Genomic DNA, 17461 nt, shown 5'->3' with positions numbered 1-17461 from the left:
AGAATAAGGATGGGGCCAATCATACCAGTATAAGGAAGGGACCATGCATACCAGGACTGGGATGGGGGCCATGCATACTTGGACAAGATGGGGACCCTGCATATCAGTATAGCGATGAGGCCAATCATTCCTGCCAGGATAAGGATAAGGGGGACCATTCTTACTAGGATAGGGATGAGGGGGTCATGAATACTAGGCTAGAGATGAGGAGCCATGCATACCAGGATAAGGATGAGGGGGCCATGTGTATCAGGATGAGGATGAGGGAACTATATATACCAGGATAGGGGATATTAAGTACAGAATTGATCATATTTTTGCTTTCAGTTTATTTTTTTCCTAATTTCCTCCTCTAAAACCCAGGTACGTCTTATAGTCCGAAAAATATGGTAATTAATGTTAGATTATGATAGATTGGACTTTTAGGTTTATTCTTGTATTTTTCCATTTCTTTATTTATTTATTTTTTTTAAACCGTTTATTGATTTTCTTACATAAAATATACAAATTCTAGAATAGAAAGGATAAGTATTAGCATACAAAAATATATCATACGTCGTAATAGTTATCAAGGAATCTCAATAAATTCACATAATCCTTCCAATTTGCCTCTTTCACCTCCTCCTCCTTATATATTCTTCCTTCCTGTTTTCCTCCTCCCATCCCTCAACAGTTTCTTATGTCTTAAATCCAAACTTACTTAACAACCCTATCCCTTCACCCCTCCCCCCTTTCCCTCCCACTCCCCATACCATTTCTTTATTTATATTGAGTAAGGGGGGGGAATTCAAATTTTTAGATATTTTGTAATTCTTATTTTTTTAGCCCCCTAAGGAAACTTGAACTTATGATCCATTGTATGGCACTATGCTCCAAATGCGGATACTAAAATGGCAGGAACAGAGAAATTACATAAAAAGAGAGATAAACACAAAAATATTGAGACAAATCAATGCCATACTGAGCGCAGGTTGCCTTTTAAAAAAAAAAAAAAAATAATGAAGACTGTGAAAAAAATTCAACTATTTGTAACAAATATGTCCCCCCCAAGGAATAAGACATTGGGAGTGCGGCTGATGATACTCCTTGGACTCTTCATGTATTTTCTCATTGTGTAGGTCAGTGTCCCCCCTGCTCCGGTCCTCAAGAGCCACCAACAGATCATGTTTTCAGGGTTTCCTTACTATTGCCCAGGTGATTATTGCATCATCTAGACAGGCAATAATTCCAGCACTTGTGCAATACTAAGGAAATCCGGAAAAACATGACCTGTTGGTGACTCTTGAGGACTGGAATTGGGGAACCCTGGTCTATGTGATATATTCCTGCATTCCTCAGGTATTTAATGTGACATAATAGGTGCTGTTTCAATGTTTTTCACCGCTGGCAGATTTTCTTTTAGCCGTTTTCTAGCATTTTTGTGGCGTCCTTTGAACTGGTCTTTGAACAAAAAAGAAGCATCCAGTGGTTTTTCAAGCAAAAAGACTGACAAAACACTCATGAAAACACCCAGACCTCTACCGGGGATCGTGTGACATTGCTATGTGATCCTGGTGGCAAATCAGCCCTGGCGTCACTCTCCTCGCCTCTGGACAAATCACATACATCCGGAGGAAATGACAGCTGCGGCCGTTCTCTCACTTCCTGTGGATGTCAATTATGTCCGTAGCAGGGGAAAGTGAATGGTTGCGGGGATCACGTGATCCCTGGGAAAGCCAGTGCCGACACCGCTGTACGGCGCCGGAGGTGTATATTGGTGTTATTTTACAAGGGGAAAACATAGGGATTGAGAAGGGGTTGTCCGAATAGTGGACAACCGCTTTAAGTATAGAGAGGAAGACACCAGAAGAATGGACCGGTCACTTCTTTTAACCACTTGGCGTCTCAAAAAACTGAACATATGAACAGCGAGTCATGTTTATATTCAGCTATATATATTATATATATATTTTACTGATAAATTAGTATGTTCTTTCTTTTGAGCACTACTTCAGGTGGGTTACAAAGTGGACCAACTCCAAAGCTGCTTGATCAAGACGTTGTGTCCACATACCCTTATGGTGTGAAACCTCCTAATTTTAATAGGTCTTGAAGCCCCGGAATAATTGCACCATGTGGTCAGCTTCAGTGTGTGCTAGCGATAGGAATAGTCCGTGGTGCAGAGTAGAGGAAGTCAGACAACTCACCCTCTCGTCGATAACTCTGGTCAGCCATCTTTTTGTCAGCTTGTGCTTCTGAACAGCCTAATAACAATAAAAAACAGTTATCAGTTACAATACAGGCTAAGACGTATCACTCCTCCTCACCATCGCTCCTCCCCATCTATTCTTTGAGAGAAAAACACTGGAAAAAAACAGATATTTAAGTAGCTACCAAATCTGTGAGGGTTTGCTCCTCCTTTCGCCCCAAAAAAGGGGATTTCTGTCCCATTTAAATACAGTCAAGGTTGGGCATCTTTCCTTATAGGACTGTGAGCAATACTCGGCAATCTCTGGCAGTGCCATAATGATGGGGAGCGGCAGGTGCTTACTCCCTCTACAAGGTCTGTATTAAATGTGGGTGACACATTAAGTTCTTTATGCAAGAAGATCTGTGGGGTTTTAGTACCTGTAATTTGCTGCAATGAACTGCCCTCCACCTTTAGTCATGGATCTTGCGTGTTCCACATTTCTATAGTGATCACAGACACAGTGATTGTGAAGGAGTCGTAAATGAAGGTACCTTGCACAGTTCGAGAGCTACAGGGTGATGTGGAGGATCCTCCTTGTATATGTCATCAATACTCTCCCTCCAGAACTGCATCCTCATCAGCCCGAGATTCTTCTGAGATACCGAATCTTTCACCTTAAGAGAAAAATGTAAAAAAAACAATGTAAGAAAAATTACATTTTAAATAAGGGGACAGGGTGTGACGGTGATGGAAATCAATCATCTCAACTCCTCATATTTTGTGCTTTAAAAAAAAATTTGGACAAACCTTTAGGCAGATGGGTTGGAAACACGATCTTTATGTTTTATTGCGTTTTTGGAACTTTCATAAAGATTTCTCTGGAATCCCCCACACCCCCCAAAAAATAGGATTCAGTCGAGTTCAAACTAACAACATTTCCAGCAGGACACAAGAACGTAATTATGTTCTTTAAGTCTAAAACTGAAGCAAAAACAAAGCGAGTCCATGTGAACGCTCTGGCTCATTGCTCTGTATGGCTCCGTCAGAGGTTCAGACAGAACAACTGATGGAAGGGCCAAAATGCAATGTGAACGGCCCCTTATAGCCTCTCCGACCTGCACCTGTAACCAGACCTGCCCATCATTCCTCTCCAATTAAAAATCCCTGCAGATGGGGAAAAGGTTTCTGAACTGAGAGAGACAGATGGACAGGTCGGCTCACATGCTCCTCCATCAGTAGCGTCTGTGAGAACAGGAGAACTGTAGAGTCTGTGAGGAAGGAGGAGAACTTTCAATACTTACAGTATATAATAGTAAGGGCCACAAAATCTTGTCATCTCCACCCCTAAAACATGAAGTTGAAGAGGACCAACCCTTTAAGACCATGGGTGATGCAATTTTTTTGCAATACAACAGTATAGCTTATCATAGCCCACAACTAGCAGGAAAAAGGGTTGTCCACTGAGAAGAAGCTATCAACCTATCCTTGACATCCAGATCAGTGGAGGTCCAACAGCTAGACGCTTTCTGCATCTGGACTGGGAGATAACACTTTGTGGTGTGAGACTTGGTGTGCAGTATGGAAACACAGGAGAGATCTGTACTGCTGTCTCCAGGATGGATATTGATATATACAGTGTTTACGGAAAGTATTCAGACCCCTTTACATTTTTCACTCTTTGTTTCATTGCAGCCATTTGATAAATTCAAAAAAGTTCATTTTTTTCCCTCATTAAATGTACACTCTGCTCCCCATCTTGACTGAAAAAAAACCCAGAAATGTAGAAATGTTTGCAAATTTAGGAAAAAAGAAAAACTGAAATATCACATGGTCATAAGTATTCAGACCCTTTGCTCAGTATTGAGTAGAAGCACCTTTTGAGCTAGTACAGCCATGAGTCTTCTTGGGAATGATGCAACAAGTTTTTCACACCTGGATTTGGGGATCCTCTGCCATTCTTCCTTGCAGATCCTCTCCAGTTCCGTCAGGTTGGATGGTGAACGTTGGAGGACAGACATTTTCAGGTCTCTCCAGAGATGCTCAATTGGGTTTAGGTCAGGGCTCTGGAAGAGGTTTTCATCCAAAAGAAAAGCGCCCAGCTCAACAAATTAGTGAAAGCCAAATTTTATTCATCAAAACTTCTTACATAGAGGATAAAATCTTCAGCACAGTGCAAGACAAGTGGTGATATTGACGCGCTTCTGGAGACTAAGCTCCATTAATCATGACTGTCTCTGAGCTCCTTGGCCAGTTCCTTTGACCTCATGATTCTCATTTGGTCTGACATGCACTGTGAGCTGTGAGGTCTTATATAGACAGGTGTGCGCCTTTACAAATCAAGTCCTATCAGTTTACTTAAACACAGCTGGACTCCAATGAAGGAGTAGAACCATCTCAAGGAGGATCACAAGGAAATGGACAGCATGTGACTTAAATGAGTGTCTGAGCAAAGGGTCTGAATACTTATGACCATGTGATATTTCAGTCTTTCTTTTTTAATAAATTTGCAAAAAATTCTACGTTTGTTTTTTTTCAGTCAAGATGGGGTGCAGAGTGTACATTAATGAGAAAAAAAGTGCGCTTTTTTGAATTTACCAAATGGATGCAATGAAACAAAGAGTAAAAATTTAAAGGGGTCTGAATACTTTCCGTACCCACTGTAGGAAGCAGTGTAACATAGGTTCCTACCCTTTACAAGCAGCTACTACCCCCTCTAGCAGATTGCGCCTTTAGAAACAGCCATATCCTCCAGTTTCAGATTAACCCTATATAGGATGCAGCTGTATCTTCCTCCTTTATCTGGTCTAGTAGTATACAAGGACAACCCACGTCCCTTTAACAGAGAGGAATCACCTGATTAGCTAGTTACATGTACTCGAAAAAAAAATGTCTTAGAATTTAATTTATTGTCATCTTTGTGTTTTCAGAAGTGATAGGTTTTCTTTAAATGCTAAATGTTTTGTATGACCAGCGGGTTTACATTAAAAAGAAACCTGACATTATATTCATTCTGCCTGAACTATGGGCAGCAAGTATCAGATCTTGAATCTACAATTGATGGAGAGTATGTTTTACTATGAAAAGCTCCGACGCTTCAGAGAAAACATAGTTTAAAGAGCCAGCCGGGGATTGCACGAATAAATGGGACTAGTCTGGTGAGGCTTTTCCCTACCCCAAATGTATCTCCCATGTCTACACATCGGTTGAGACCTGTCAATCACCTGGAGCAGTGCCAGTCGAAGCCGCCGGGGACGCCATCGGACTTGCCGCAGCCTTTCAGAGGAAACCAAACCTGACTGCAATCACGCAGCCCGGCTCTGATTTATACTGCCCAGGGTTTGGGCAGCATGAAACGGCTGACAGCATCCCTTCTTGAAGGTTGTCCCCTTATCAAAATAAATGCACTGTCCCAAACAAGTGGTTCAGGAGCCACATTTGTTTTTTGCGCCCAGGACAAGTAACTTTTGACAGCTCCAAGAAAGTCTTAGCATTTCGAAAATTTGCACCAGGGTCAAGACCATCACTGACAAGATAACCCAGAGGTGACATCAAGTCCAACATTTCATTACTTTAATGACTTTTCCCCTTTACTAATGAGTGCGGTCCAACAGCATATTTAACAATTGAAAATGGATTATGCCCTGCAAGAGCCGGGGGGGCTTTCTAAGTGACCACTAGCGATGAGCGAACGTGCTCGGATAAGGTGTTATCCAAGCATGCTCGTGTGGTAGAGTGCCTTCAGAGCTCTAATACTATGTTCGAGTCCTATATGTCTCGCTGCTGTTCAACAGCCACAACACATGCAGGGATTCCCTGTCTGTTAGGTAATGCCTGCATGTGTTGTAGCTGTTGAACAGCCGCTAGACAACCAGGTGACATGGGCAGTCAAACATAGTATTTGAGCGCACCGAAGACACTCTACCACTCGAGCATGATCGGCTAATACCTTATCAGAGTACGTTCGCGCATCACTAGTTACCACCAATCGATTTCTGTTCATGAAATTAATTGCTAAATTAGGTCTTACAGAGCAACAGATGCTCCTCGTGGTGCTTGGACCCCCTGTGACTAACTCTAGAACAGCATGTGCTAATTATCGTAGATGTGATCACATCTGATGAATGATAATAACACAGCAAACAGCCACTGATGGATACAGACAGAAAAGGACCCCTGTGCAAAAGCACTAAATGAGCCTTTTGCAGCCCAAGAGCCTCTACAAATGCAAAATTGTGCCTGCTTTGGAGGCAGAAATGGGCCCCTTACCTCCTGGAACCCTGAGCAGCCTCACATTTTGCACCAATGACATGGCCACCCCTGCTAGCGTTCTCTGCACTCCGTGACAAATGCTGATAGACGTCATCAGAAGTCAATGGAGTCAGTACGATCTATCATGTCACTGGCTGTGATCCAACGCCCAATAATAATAATAACGCCCCCTGCAGGTCAGTCATCTGCAGCAAGGGTATGAGCACTGACACTAGAACACCTGCCTGGGACAGTTCTATATTGAAGGCTCGTAGTGCAAATCCTGAACTCTGGGATTCACCCGGCAGGAGCAGCGTGCAGAGAAATCCTTCATAATCCCGCTTCCTGAGAAATCAGAAAAGAAAAGGAATTATTAAAGATGCAATGATGAATATATTCCAGTGACGTATATGTGGTGTCGCTGCACAGAAGGTAACCAGGAACATCGGTCGCTGTCCACACTGGGGTGCACAATTCAATTTCAACATTTTAAGGGAAAAAAAAATCTCAGAATTTTTTTTTTACAACACAATGTATGGTAAAACAAAGGGCGTCCTTCAAAATCACAACCGGCAAAGGCTGCGTCAAAAGGAAAAACAAAAAAGAAGATGGATCTTGAAAGAAGGAAGAGGAAAAAAAAAGAGCAAAAACAGCCAAGTCATGAATGGGTTAATGTATATGGCCTCCTTAAAAAGGTTGCTCACTTCTGCATCAGGAGGTGAAAGGCACTGATAACACTGCAGGCAACCTACATCCATTATTACATAGATGTCTTAGACCTGATGGGATTAGTGTACTTACTTTTAAAATCTATGTCAGAATAGGGACGCAGTCAGATGGCTGTATAAATCAGACTGGCAGCAGCCTCTCCCGACCCGGGTGCATAGAAATACATGAAGCCGTAAAAATCGGGTCGGGTTGGGTCAGTCGCCAGCCAGTCTGAGCATTGCGGTTGCCTGCACCCTAATCCTGATATACAGTCCAGCTATAGAATGAAATAGCTTCAGGCTCCATCCACATACACCCAGGCTGACAGCTGCAGCTTATACAGAGCAGGGGGAGGTCTCAGCAGGGAGGAGGGACACTGAAGGGCTGTCAGACTCCAGAGGTGGAGAATTCAACATTCCTAAAAGATTATAGAGCCGTAATGGCGTGGGTTATCAGAGTAAGTAAACCGGCCTCATCAGGTCTAAGAGATCTACTTAGTGACATGCGCAGTTTGTATTGTGAAATCTGGTGACAGAGCCTCTTTAATAGGGTTGTCGCCCGTGACAGATTACTGCCCCAAGGGTTCAGGGAGCGTCTAAAAGCCCTCCGGTGATCCAACGCTGCCTCTCGTCACTGCTCTGGTATTTGTTGATCGGCTGCAGCAATGACACCAGGTTGACAGCCCTGCAGCCAGTCACTAAGCTAAGCGGCTGATGTAAACGGCACGATGGGCTGCGCTCTGCGATGGGCCGAGCTCTGCGATGGGCCGCGCTCTGCGATGGGCCGCGCTCTGCGATGGGCCGCGCACTGCGACGGGCTGCGCTCTGCGATGGGCTGCAGCGCTGTGATGGGCCGAGCTCTGCGATGGGCCGCGCTCTGCGATGGGCTGCAGCGCTGTGATGGGCCGAGCTCTGCGATGGGCCGAGCTCTGCGATGGGCCGCGCTCTGCGATGGGCCGCGCTCTGCGATGGGCCGCGCTCTGCGACGGGCTGCGCTCTGCGATGGGCTGCAGCGCTGATGTAATGATAAATACCGGATCAGTGGCAGCGCTCTTGTCTCTGTGGAGCAGTAATCTGTGATAATGGACAACCCCTCTAAGTAAGGCAGAAATGTAAGCCAACACCGGGACCTGCTAGGTTGTACATGGGGACTGCAAGTCTGCTGGTTTATACAGAGGGAGGTGACAATGAATGAACTCACGGCAGTATGTCGGCGCACAGCCCTGTACACAGCGTCATCACTGTACCTGACCAGCTCCGCACAGTAGGCAGCAGATGCCGCAGCCCGTCCGCTCTTGCCCCGGCAGCTGCATGGAATCAGGTGTGAACGGGAGCGCAGTGCGGCTCTGAGAGCCATGACAATGTCACCCCCGGGGGCGTGGCCCGATCCTCACCACCTATTGGCGGAAAAGTTTAGAACTTGGAATCACAACGTCATCGGCCCGCGCCGGTGTTGTGATCACGTGAGCGCTGGTGGTGACGTCGTCGGACAGGCGCCGGGCAGGTTTATACCGCAGCTGATAATTCCTGTATATCGTCGGTAGAAGGTGAGTGGTCGGCGGAGAGTGAGGAGCGGAGGTGTGTGGGAGCGGCCGGCGCCTGTGTGGCGAGTCTGCAACTTTATTTCTGCGTGTGCGTTCACAAATGATTATTTCCCATTCATTTTCCGGGGCTGACACCGCGGCGGCTCATTTCCTGCCTGTCGTGTGTTTGCTGGTTGTCAGCCTGAGTGTAGTCACGGCTCCGGTGTTGTGAGCGGCCTCAGCTTTTAACCCCATCCTCCTGGGGTCACTTTTATTTTTTCGCAATTTATCTACTTTTTTTTTCTCTTTTATTCCAAGAGATGTAACTTTTTAGGTTTCCATGCACATAGTTGTTTTGAGGACTTGTGATGTTTTTTGTTTTTTTTGTGGAATGAGTCATTGTTCTGAAGGGCAATATTCATTTTATCAGAGAATGTACTGAAAAATGGGGGGAAAAAAGTTTCCAAATGCGGTGACATGGTTAATTGAAGCGCAACGCCACAGTTTTTTTCTCGTTTATTTTCCAGTAAAAGTGACCTGATTCTCCGGCTCAGTACGGCGCTGACGTCTCCGGTCCTGCACAGCGCGCTGTATATTTTAGTGGGATTCTCCGGCTCAGTACGGCGCTGGCTGCTCCGGTCCTGCACAGCGCTGTATATTTTAGTGGGATTCTCCGGCTCAGTACGGCGCTGGCGGCTCCGGTCCTGCACAGCGCTGTATATTTTAGTGGGATTCTCCGGCTCAGTACGGCGGTGACGTCTCCGGTCCTGCACAGCGCGCTGTATATTTTAGTGGGATTCTCCGGCTCAGTACGGCGGTGACGTCTCCGGTCCTGCACAGCGCGCTGTATATTTTAGTGGGATTCTCCGGCTCAGTACGGCGCTGACGTCTCCGGTCCTGCACAGCGCGCTGTATATTTTAGTGGGATTCTCCGGCTCAGTACGGCGCTGACGTCTCCGGTCCTGCACAGCGCGCTGTATATTTTAGTGGGATTCTCCGGCTCAGTACGGCGCTGGCGGCTCTGGTCCTGCACAGCGCTGTATATTTTAGTGGGATTCTCCGGCTCAGTACGGCGCTGGCTGCTCCGGTCCTGCACAGCGCTGTATATTTTAGTGGGATTCTCCGGCTCAGTACGGCGCTGGCTGCTCCGGTCCTGCACAGCGCTGTATATTTTAGTGGGATTCTCCGGCTCAGTACGGCGCTGGCGGCTCCAGTCCTGCACAGCGCTGTATATTTTAGTGGGATTCTCCGGCTCAGTACGGCGCTGGCTGCTCCGGTCCTGCACAGCGCTGTATATTTTAGTGGGATTCTCTGGCTCAGTATGGCGGTGACGTCTCCGGTCCTCGACAGCGCTGTATATTTTAGTGGGATTCTCCGGCTCAGTACGGCGGTGACGTCTCCGGTCCTGCACAGCGCTGTATATTTTAGTTGGATTCTCCGGCTCAGTACGGCGCTGACGTCTCCGGTCCTGCACAGCGCGCTGTATATTTTAGTGGGATTCTCCGGCTCAGTACGGCGCTGACGTCTCCGGTCCTGCACAGCGCGCTGTATATTTTAGTGGGATTCTCCGGCTCAGTACGGCGCTGACGTCTCCGGTCCTGCACAGCGCGCTGTATATTTTAGTGGGATTCTCCGGCTCAGTACGGCGCTGACGTCTCCGGTCCTGCACAGCGCGCTGTATATTTTAGTGGGATTCTCCGGCTCAGTACGGCGCTGGCGGCTCTGGTCCTGCACAGCGCTGTATATTTTAGTGGGATTCTCCGGCTCAGTACGGCGCTGGCTGCTCCGGTCCTGCACAGCGCTGTATATTTTAGTGGGATTCTCCGGCTCAGTACGGCGCTGGCTGCTCCGGTCCTGCACAGCGCTGTATATTTTAGTGGGATTCTCTGGCTCAGTATGGCGGTGACGTCTCCGGTCCTGCACAGCGCTGTATATTTTAGTGGGATTCTCCAGCTCAGTACGGCGGAGACGTCTCCGGTCCTGCACAGCGCTGTATATTTTAGTGGGATTCTCCGGCTCAGTACGGCGCTAGCGTCTCCGGTCCTGCACAGCGCTGTATATTTTAGTGGGATTCTCTGGCTCAGTATGGCGGTGACGTCTCCGGTTCTGGTTTCACCAAATGACTCGTGTCCATATTTTTGTCTCATCGCTGGAGCTGTTTTGTGTGCGGTGATCTGATGGTTTTTATTCCTACCCTTTTGAGTACATGTGATGTATTGAAGGCTCTTTGTTGCATTTTTTTTTTTTTTTTTTTTTTATAAGTTGTGGGGGGTGGGGGGACAAGTGAAAAGATGGCAATTTGATATTTTTTCACTTTGATAATTGCCATACAGGTTAAATAGAATTGTAGAGTTGGAAGGGACCTCCTGGGCCATCTGGTCCAACCCCCTGCTCAAAGCAGGATTCGCTAAATCATCCCAGTCAGATGTCTGTCCAGCCTCTGTTTGAAGACTTCCATTGAAGGAGAACTCACCACTTCTTGTGGCAGCTTGTTCCACTCATTGATCACTCAAAAAGTTTTTTCTAATATCTAATCTGTGTCTCCTCCCATTCAGTTTCATCCCATTGCTTCTAGTCTTTCCTTGTGCAAATGAGAATAAAGTTGATCCTTCTACAATGTGACAGCCCTTGAGATATTTGTAGACAGCTATTAAGTCTCCTCTCAGTCTTCTCTTTTGCAAACTAAACAATCCCAAATCCTGCAACCTTTCCTCATAAGACAGGGTTTGCAGACCGGTCACCATTCTGGTTGCTCTTTTCTGAACTTGCTCCAGTTTGTTGATGTCTTTTTTAAAATGTGGTGCCCAAAACTGGACACAATATTCCAGATGAGGTCTGACCAAAGAGGAGTAGAGGGAAATAATGACTTCACATGATCTAGACTGTATGCTTCTGTTAATACATCCTAGAATTGCATTTGCCTTTTTTGCTGCTGCATCACACTGTTGACTCATTCAGTCTGTGATCTATTAGTATACCCAAATCTTTTTCACATGTGCTGTTGCTTAGGCCTATTCCTCCCATTCTGTATATGCTTTTTTCATTTTTATTGCCCAGATGTAGTACTTTGCATTTTTCCCTGTTAAAAACCATTCTGTTATCTATTATCATAGATTGTAAATTTATGGACACAGTGATGACATTTTTATTTTCAACAATGAAGAGGGGGATGATTTAATCTCTCATATGTCTGTGTGTATTCATGTTAGCACTTAGAGTGCTGCGGTATATTATTTTTTTTATTTCCGCAATGCTCACTCTTCAGTGAGTTGTACTTTGTTCTGTGGCTGGGCTCCATAGGATTACAGAGATGATGGCGACAGGTGCCATCTGTAAGGCCCCCCCCAGCTGCTTTAGCAACCCATCAGTACACCATGATCACGTTGAGGAAATGGGCTTGATGTGATCGTTCCGCTTAATTGCTGCTGTCTGAGATTGACAGTTGCGCTTAAAGGGAAACTCACCGTGAAAAGGCAGTCCAGTATGCTTCATGGAGCTGAGCGGATTGCGATATAGCTTTATGAGAAAAGATTCAGTATAACTCATGGTTTAATCACTTACTTCTGCTCCTTGTGGAATCTTTGGTCCTGTGAGTGGTCCGATCAGTGACTGACAGCTTTCTTTCTATAAACAGTGCAACAAAATTACCAAATTCTGTTCTCATATACAGACTAAGACCACATTCACATGTTCAGTCTTTTACATTATTTGTACGCCAAAACCAGGTGAGGGACAATCCGAGGAAAAGTATAATCGAAACACGTCACCACTTCTGCATTTATCACCCACTCCTGGTTTTGGCTTACAAATACTGATAGTGTGGCCTTATGCCACATGTGCCTTATGTGCAGTCGTTCCTCTCCGCTGTTTTAAAGTCTAAATCGTATAATAAATGACATAAACCACATCCAGTCTGTTTATAGTTTCCTTTTATGACCATATTTCAATCTTACAGTAACCTCAGATTGTATTCCTAGTCAATATTCACCATATTCACTACAGTGAATTAAGGACACAGACTTTGGTGCAAACAGTCTATATGCTCCAAGCAAAGCAGGCATGTAGAAGCAGAGGCGCTGTCTGATGATCCGAGGTCTGCACCTGCCGTGTCGTTTCGGGGGCATGCCCTCAAGGTGCTGGAGGAAGGGGGTGTACCCCCGAAACATCACCGCAAGTGCAGACCTCGGATCTGCAGACATCGTCTCTGCTTCCACATATCTGCTGTTGCCTGGAGGAATTGGACTGGTGGCACCGAAGTCTGTGATCTTTACTCACTATGGTGAATATTATGAATATACTCCGAGTTTAATGCAAAGGATTGAAATCTAATCATGAAGGAAACTATTACAACAGACTGGGTTTATGCTGTTGGTTATAGAGTTTAACTTTCTTTATATAAGAATGTATCCAGAGATAACTGTCAGTCACTGATAGGTCTGCCCACTAGACCGAAAATCTCAGACTAGAGGATTAAATGATTAAAATACAAGTTGTTCTGAATCTTTTCTCCCAACATTGTACTGTATATCAATCTGCTCTGCTCTACAACATGGTACCTGTAAGAACATACAAAAAAGTGTAATCTGAACAAAAAATAATAAATCTTTATTGATACATTAAAACCATAGCAAGCCTACATTAAAAGTGCCAATAGTGCATGTTGATGAGCCCAAAACACAATAAGTGGCACCATCAAATGGTAGGTAGGAACATTAAGAAAAATAACCAATGAGTACTGAAGTCTCACACATATATAGTGGGCAGCACAGTACTGACCAAGAAATCATAAGTTATCTAAAGCAAATACATACACACTAAGTATAGTCACCAAGCCCATAATATGAGCCAAGTACGCTGCTACAATGTAATTAGCTACCACTACTGAACTACAGTTACATGAAATAATACATTTTGAAACCTACCAGAGCTCAAGTGATGGTGGCACTGTCCCAACGCGCTTTTCGGCGACGTGCATCCATCATTTTCTCCCAAAATTGTGCAGTATATCAAGCTGCTCTGCTCTACAAGATGGAGCCTGTATTTTCATGGTGGAAGGTTCCCTTTAAGTGGCTGAACACAGCTCTTATTATCTGAGAGAACAGCAGACCTTATTTGGCAGTGCAGTGTTTGATCTGTGCTTAAAACTTCTGTTTCTTACTAGGTACTACAGACCAAATGAAAAAGAAAAATGCAGCAAGCGAAAAGCAGCTGGCAAAGAAGATGAGTGCCGAGGCAGCAGACAGGGAGGCAGCCACTTCCAGCCGTCCGTGCACCCCGCCACAAACGTCCTGGTTTGAATTCTTGCTGGATGTTTCTTTGCTGGAGTCTCATCTTGAGAAGCATTCTCCAGGTATTCATATGTGATTCCTTTTACTACAGTTCTCCATAAAAAGCAAACATTTTCCAGAAATTTTTCCTAAAGCAAACACTAATTGATACAACACTGCAAAATGTTGTGCAAGAGCCTGGTCTAGCAGCTATGAAGAGAGTTCATGGTCACCGGCCTGGCCCCCTAGGAGTACTACATTATTGTCACCTTTCCTGATTAGTAGGCTCGATACGACATCATGTGTGGGTAGCACTGCAGCATTATGACACTGTAGGGCCTTCTACTCGGAAGAGGCACCAGGGATATCAGCAAGTAGTAGGAGGATCGCAGGGCCGTGTTCCAGCAACTACTGACTAATAGCGTGGCTGCTGGATTAGGGTTCTGCAAATCTTTTTGCTCATCTGTATTACTCATGCAACTAAATCTAGAACATTGATTATAACACACAAGATATGCTCAAGATATTCAATCCTTAGAAAATTTTACACCACAGACTTGCAAGTATTCTGAAAAATGTGTTAGCTGTTGCTTGGGTTTGCTGTAATTTATTTTAGGACTCATGCATACGACCATTTAAATCAAGTGCTATCTGTGGTTTTGACAGGTAGTGCCTGTACCCATGTTATTCTATGGGGTTGTGCAAATATCTGTCTTTTTTTTCCCTTGCATCAATTGGTCTGAGGACCAAAAATTGTTGAAATGTCTTATTTTGATCTGAGTGTTGGGTCAAAATCGACAATGCAAGGCTATGGAAAACATTGGACCATATTCGGATGACATTTTGAGTGTAGTCTGATTTTCACACTGATAGGAGAATTGTTTTTTTGTTTTTTGTTTTTTTTCCCTTCACCTCCAAGAAAAACTGATTCCACTCTGATCAGATTTTTTTTGATTAACATAACCAGACCGTTTTTCTCAAATGTCAAGAAAGAAGTCGTTTTGCAGATTTCACTTTTTTGAATCATAAATTGATAAAATAGAAATGCTGCAAATTTAAAAGAAATCTCTACATGTTTTTGTGGATTTAAAGAGCCAATTTTACATGTACTGTTTTGCACAATCCACTGCTAAAAGCTGCAACAAATCCCTCATGGCTAAAGATAGATTAATTGCTTATGTGTCAAAACTTTTCTCAGCCACTATGTTGTAATCATTTACTTGATTATCGTCAAAGAAAAATGTGTGGGGTTATTTCATAGTACTTTTGGCACACCCTTAAAAAAAAAAATAAACAGGACATAAGGCTGAGTTCACCCAGGCATATTTCACGGACCTCAATGCCCAGACTGATGGTGGCTCTCCTGACTCAAGCTTATAGCCTCATTTGTCTACCTATAAAGACGAAAGCTCGGGTCTGAGCACCAACGGGCATTGCAGGTCCATATACTGACCTTGAAATACCCTCTCGGGGACCTGGCTGTTTTCTGTGTGAACCTGCCCTGGCCTCTTATTCACCTGTTTTATGTTCCCATCAGATCCTCCTCCTGTCCAGCTGATTATCCAGTTTCTGGAGCAGGCTTCCAAGCCGACTGTGAATGAGCAGAATCAGGTGCAACCTCCCACTGACAACAAGAGGAATCGGACCCTCAAGCTTCTGGCTCTAAAAGTGGCCGCTCACTTAAAATGGGATTTAGATGTGCTTGAGAAATGGTAGGTATACATGCAGGAATTATGCTCTGTGCACCTAGGCTGGTTTCACATGTCTGCAATTCACAGGTGTCTGACCTTGATTTTCATACTGGCCATGGGTTTCCTCACCTGAACCCTAACATGAATGCAACAGCTTCATAAATCCTTTTCAGTTCAGGTCTGGCGACCCCCAGATTTGGACCTTGCATGCCAGACTTGTGAAACCTGCCTGATATTGTTATGGAATATTTAGACTTATTACGTATAATGCATCTCATGGCATGGTTAAGGTTTCTCTCTTTTTGTCCTTTCTTTATGTACTAGTTTATCTGTTCCTGTCCTTAATATGCTGCTGAACGAGTTACTCTGCATCAGTAAAGTACCACCTGGAACCAAGCACGTAGACCTGGACCTCACAAGCCTGCCTCCAACCACAGCCATGGCGGTCATGTTGTACAACAGATGGTAAGGAGCATTATACCATCCGTCCTCTTCCCTTTCTTGTGGCGAAGCTGAAGTGGTGATGTCTTGTACAAGTAATAATCCATCTAGATGGCACATTTTGACCTGTTAATGAACATCAATTGTCAATATATAAATTGATCAGCACTTGTTTACTGGAAATCACGGGTGTGGTGCGAGTTTCTTTGTAAAAACATAAAGTGGCTGCAACGTGTAAATGGACATATCCCACACGGGGCACTTCTTATTGGGCTTTACAATAGCCCAAACATATTCAACCTGTGACTCAAAGAGTTTGTGTCTTGTAGACGTCTCGGATAGTGATGAGCGAACATGCTGAGGCACTAATTGATGTGTCTTCAGCATGCTTGAGTACTATGTTCAAGTCCCTGAGGCTGCATGTCTCACGGCTGTTCGACAGCTGCAACACATGCTAAGATTGCCTAACAGCTGCGAGACATGCAGCCGTGGGGACTAGAACATATTTTACTCTGTCGCCTCATTGGGGGACGCAGAACCATGGGTGTTATGCTGCTGTCCACTATGAGGCGACACTATGCATAATCTGAAAAAGATTAACTATGGCTCCTCCTCTGCAGTATACACCCCTGGACAGCGTTAGCCTTCTCCAGTTTCTGCTTAGTGTCGCATAGGAGGCACACCTAAAATTTTTATTCTTTTTCACTCCGTTTTTTTCCAACGGGATTACAGATGAAGAAAAGTGGGTCTCCTGTGAAACTCCCGGCATGGCTCCTTCCTCGGTCCCCTATTACGGGGTGCCCAGTTGAGGTCGAGATGGCTATTCCCCATGTCGCTCCTTCCCCAGTCCTTCGGGTGCTGGTTCGAAGTCGAGACCCCCCCCTCCCCCAATTCCTTTTGGTTTTCGGGTTGAGGCGAAGATAAAGCCCCCTGATGGTGACAGCAGCACCCCCCTTAATCCCCCTCTGGGGGCATTAGGTTGAGACGCCTCAGGTAGGGTCTGTACAGGCAGCACTCTGCAGCTCCCAGCAGCATAGACCAGCACACTGCGGCTGCATCCAGGGACCCCAGCCCAGCTGCGGGCTCCTGTCGGGGCTGGGGGGGGGAGTGCAGGCAGGCATGGCACAATAGAGACACAGGGCTCCCTGCGCCCCTGTCTCTGCGGCAGCACCAGCTCTATGATGCCTCAGAGGGACCCCTCACAGGGCCCCCCTTCCGCTTATAGCCCCACCGCTATCCTGCCTTTAGATCTGGGGGAGTCCGGTTCAGATCCCACCCCCCCAACCCCCCCCAGGCTTTCGCGCTGTCCTGGAGCCTTTCTGGGCATCAGGCATCTAATTTAGGCCGCGGCTTCGGCCTAGCTGAAGCCGCTGCCTCCTCTCCGCCCCCCGGATGACAAATATGACACTCTACA

The 17461-nt window shown here is 45.4% G+C and overlaps 2 protein-coding genes across 8 annotated transcripts in view; one reads left to right on the top strand and one right to left on the bottom strand.

Moving 5' to 3' along the window:
* Positions 1 to 8581, bottom strand: part of NDUFAF6 (NADH:ubiquinone oxidoreductase complex assembly factor 6) — a 316703-nt gene extending 308122 nt beyond the window's left edge. For 3 of the 5 annotated variants that reach the window (XR_012220969.1, XR_012220968.1, XR_012220970.1), the window contains exons 1-4: positions 8373 to 8575; positions 6664 to 6763; positions 2722 to 2844; positions 2187 to 2243 (exon numbers count right to left, since the gene is read on the bottom strand). Coding sequence is in view for 2 of the 5 variants with exons in the window: in XM_073550412.1 (XP_073406513.1) it covers positions 2187 to 2243; positions 2722 to 2844; positions 6664 to 6763; positions 8373 to 8482 (390 nt within the window). In the remaining 3 variants the exon portion in view is untranslated. Of the gene's footprint in view, positions 1 to 2186; positions 2244 to 2721; positions 2845 to 6663; positions 6764 to 8326 lie in introns of all 5 variants that reach the window. The other 2 variants (XM_073550412.1, XM_073550414.1) reach the window with 2 other exon arrangements.
* INTS8 (integrator complex subunit 8) overlaps positions 8538 to 17461 on the top strand; it is a 131354-nt gene continuing 122430 nt past the window's right edge. The window contains exons 1-4 of one of the 3 annotated variants that reach the window (XM_073550408.1): positions 8538 to 8672; positions 13810 to 13998; positions 15453 to 15627; positions 15931 to 16071. In XM_073550408.1, coding sequence (XP_073406509.1) covers positions 13824 to 13998; positions 15453 to 15627; positions 15931 to 16071 — 491 coding nt within the window. In that variant the 5' untranslated portion in view covers positions 8538 to 8672; positions 13810 to 13823. Of the gene's footprint in view, positions 8758 to 13809; positions 13999 to 15452; positions 15628 to 15930; positions 16072 to 17461 lie in introns of all 3 variants that reach the window. The other 2 variants (XM_073550407.1, XM_073550409.1) reach the window with 2 other exon arrangements.

This window comes from Dendrobates tinctorius, unplaced genomic scaffold, assembly GCF_039654945.1.
Source record: "Dendrobates tinctorius isolate UK_male_01 unplaced genomic scaffold, ASM3965494v1 ptg000165l, whole genome shotgun sequence".
Lineage (NCBI taxonomy): Eukaryota > Metazoa > Chordata > Amphibia > Anura > Dendrobatidae > Dendrobates > Dendrobates tinctorius.
Note: the sequence above shows the minus strand (reverse complement) of the source record. Positions and strands in the feature narration are given on the sequence as shown.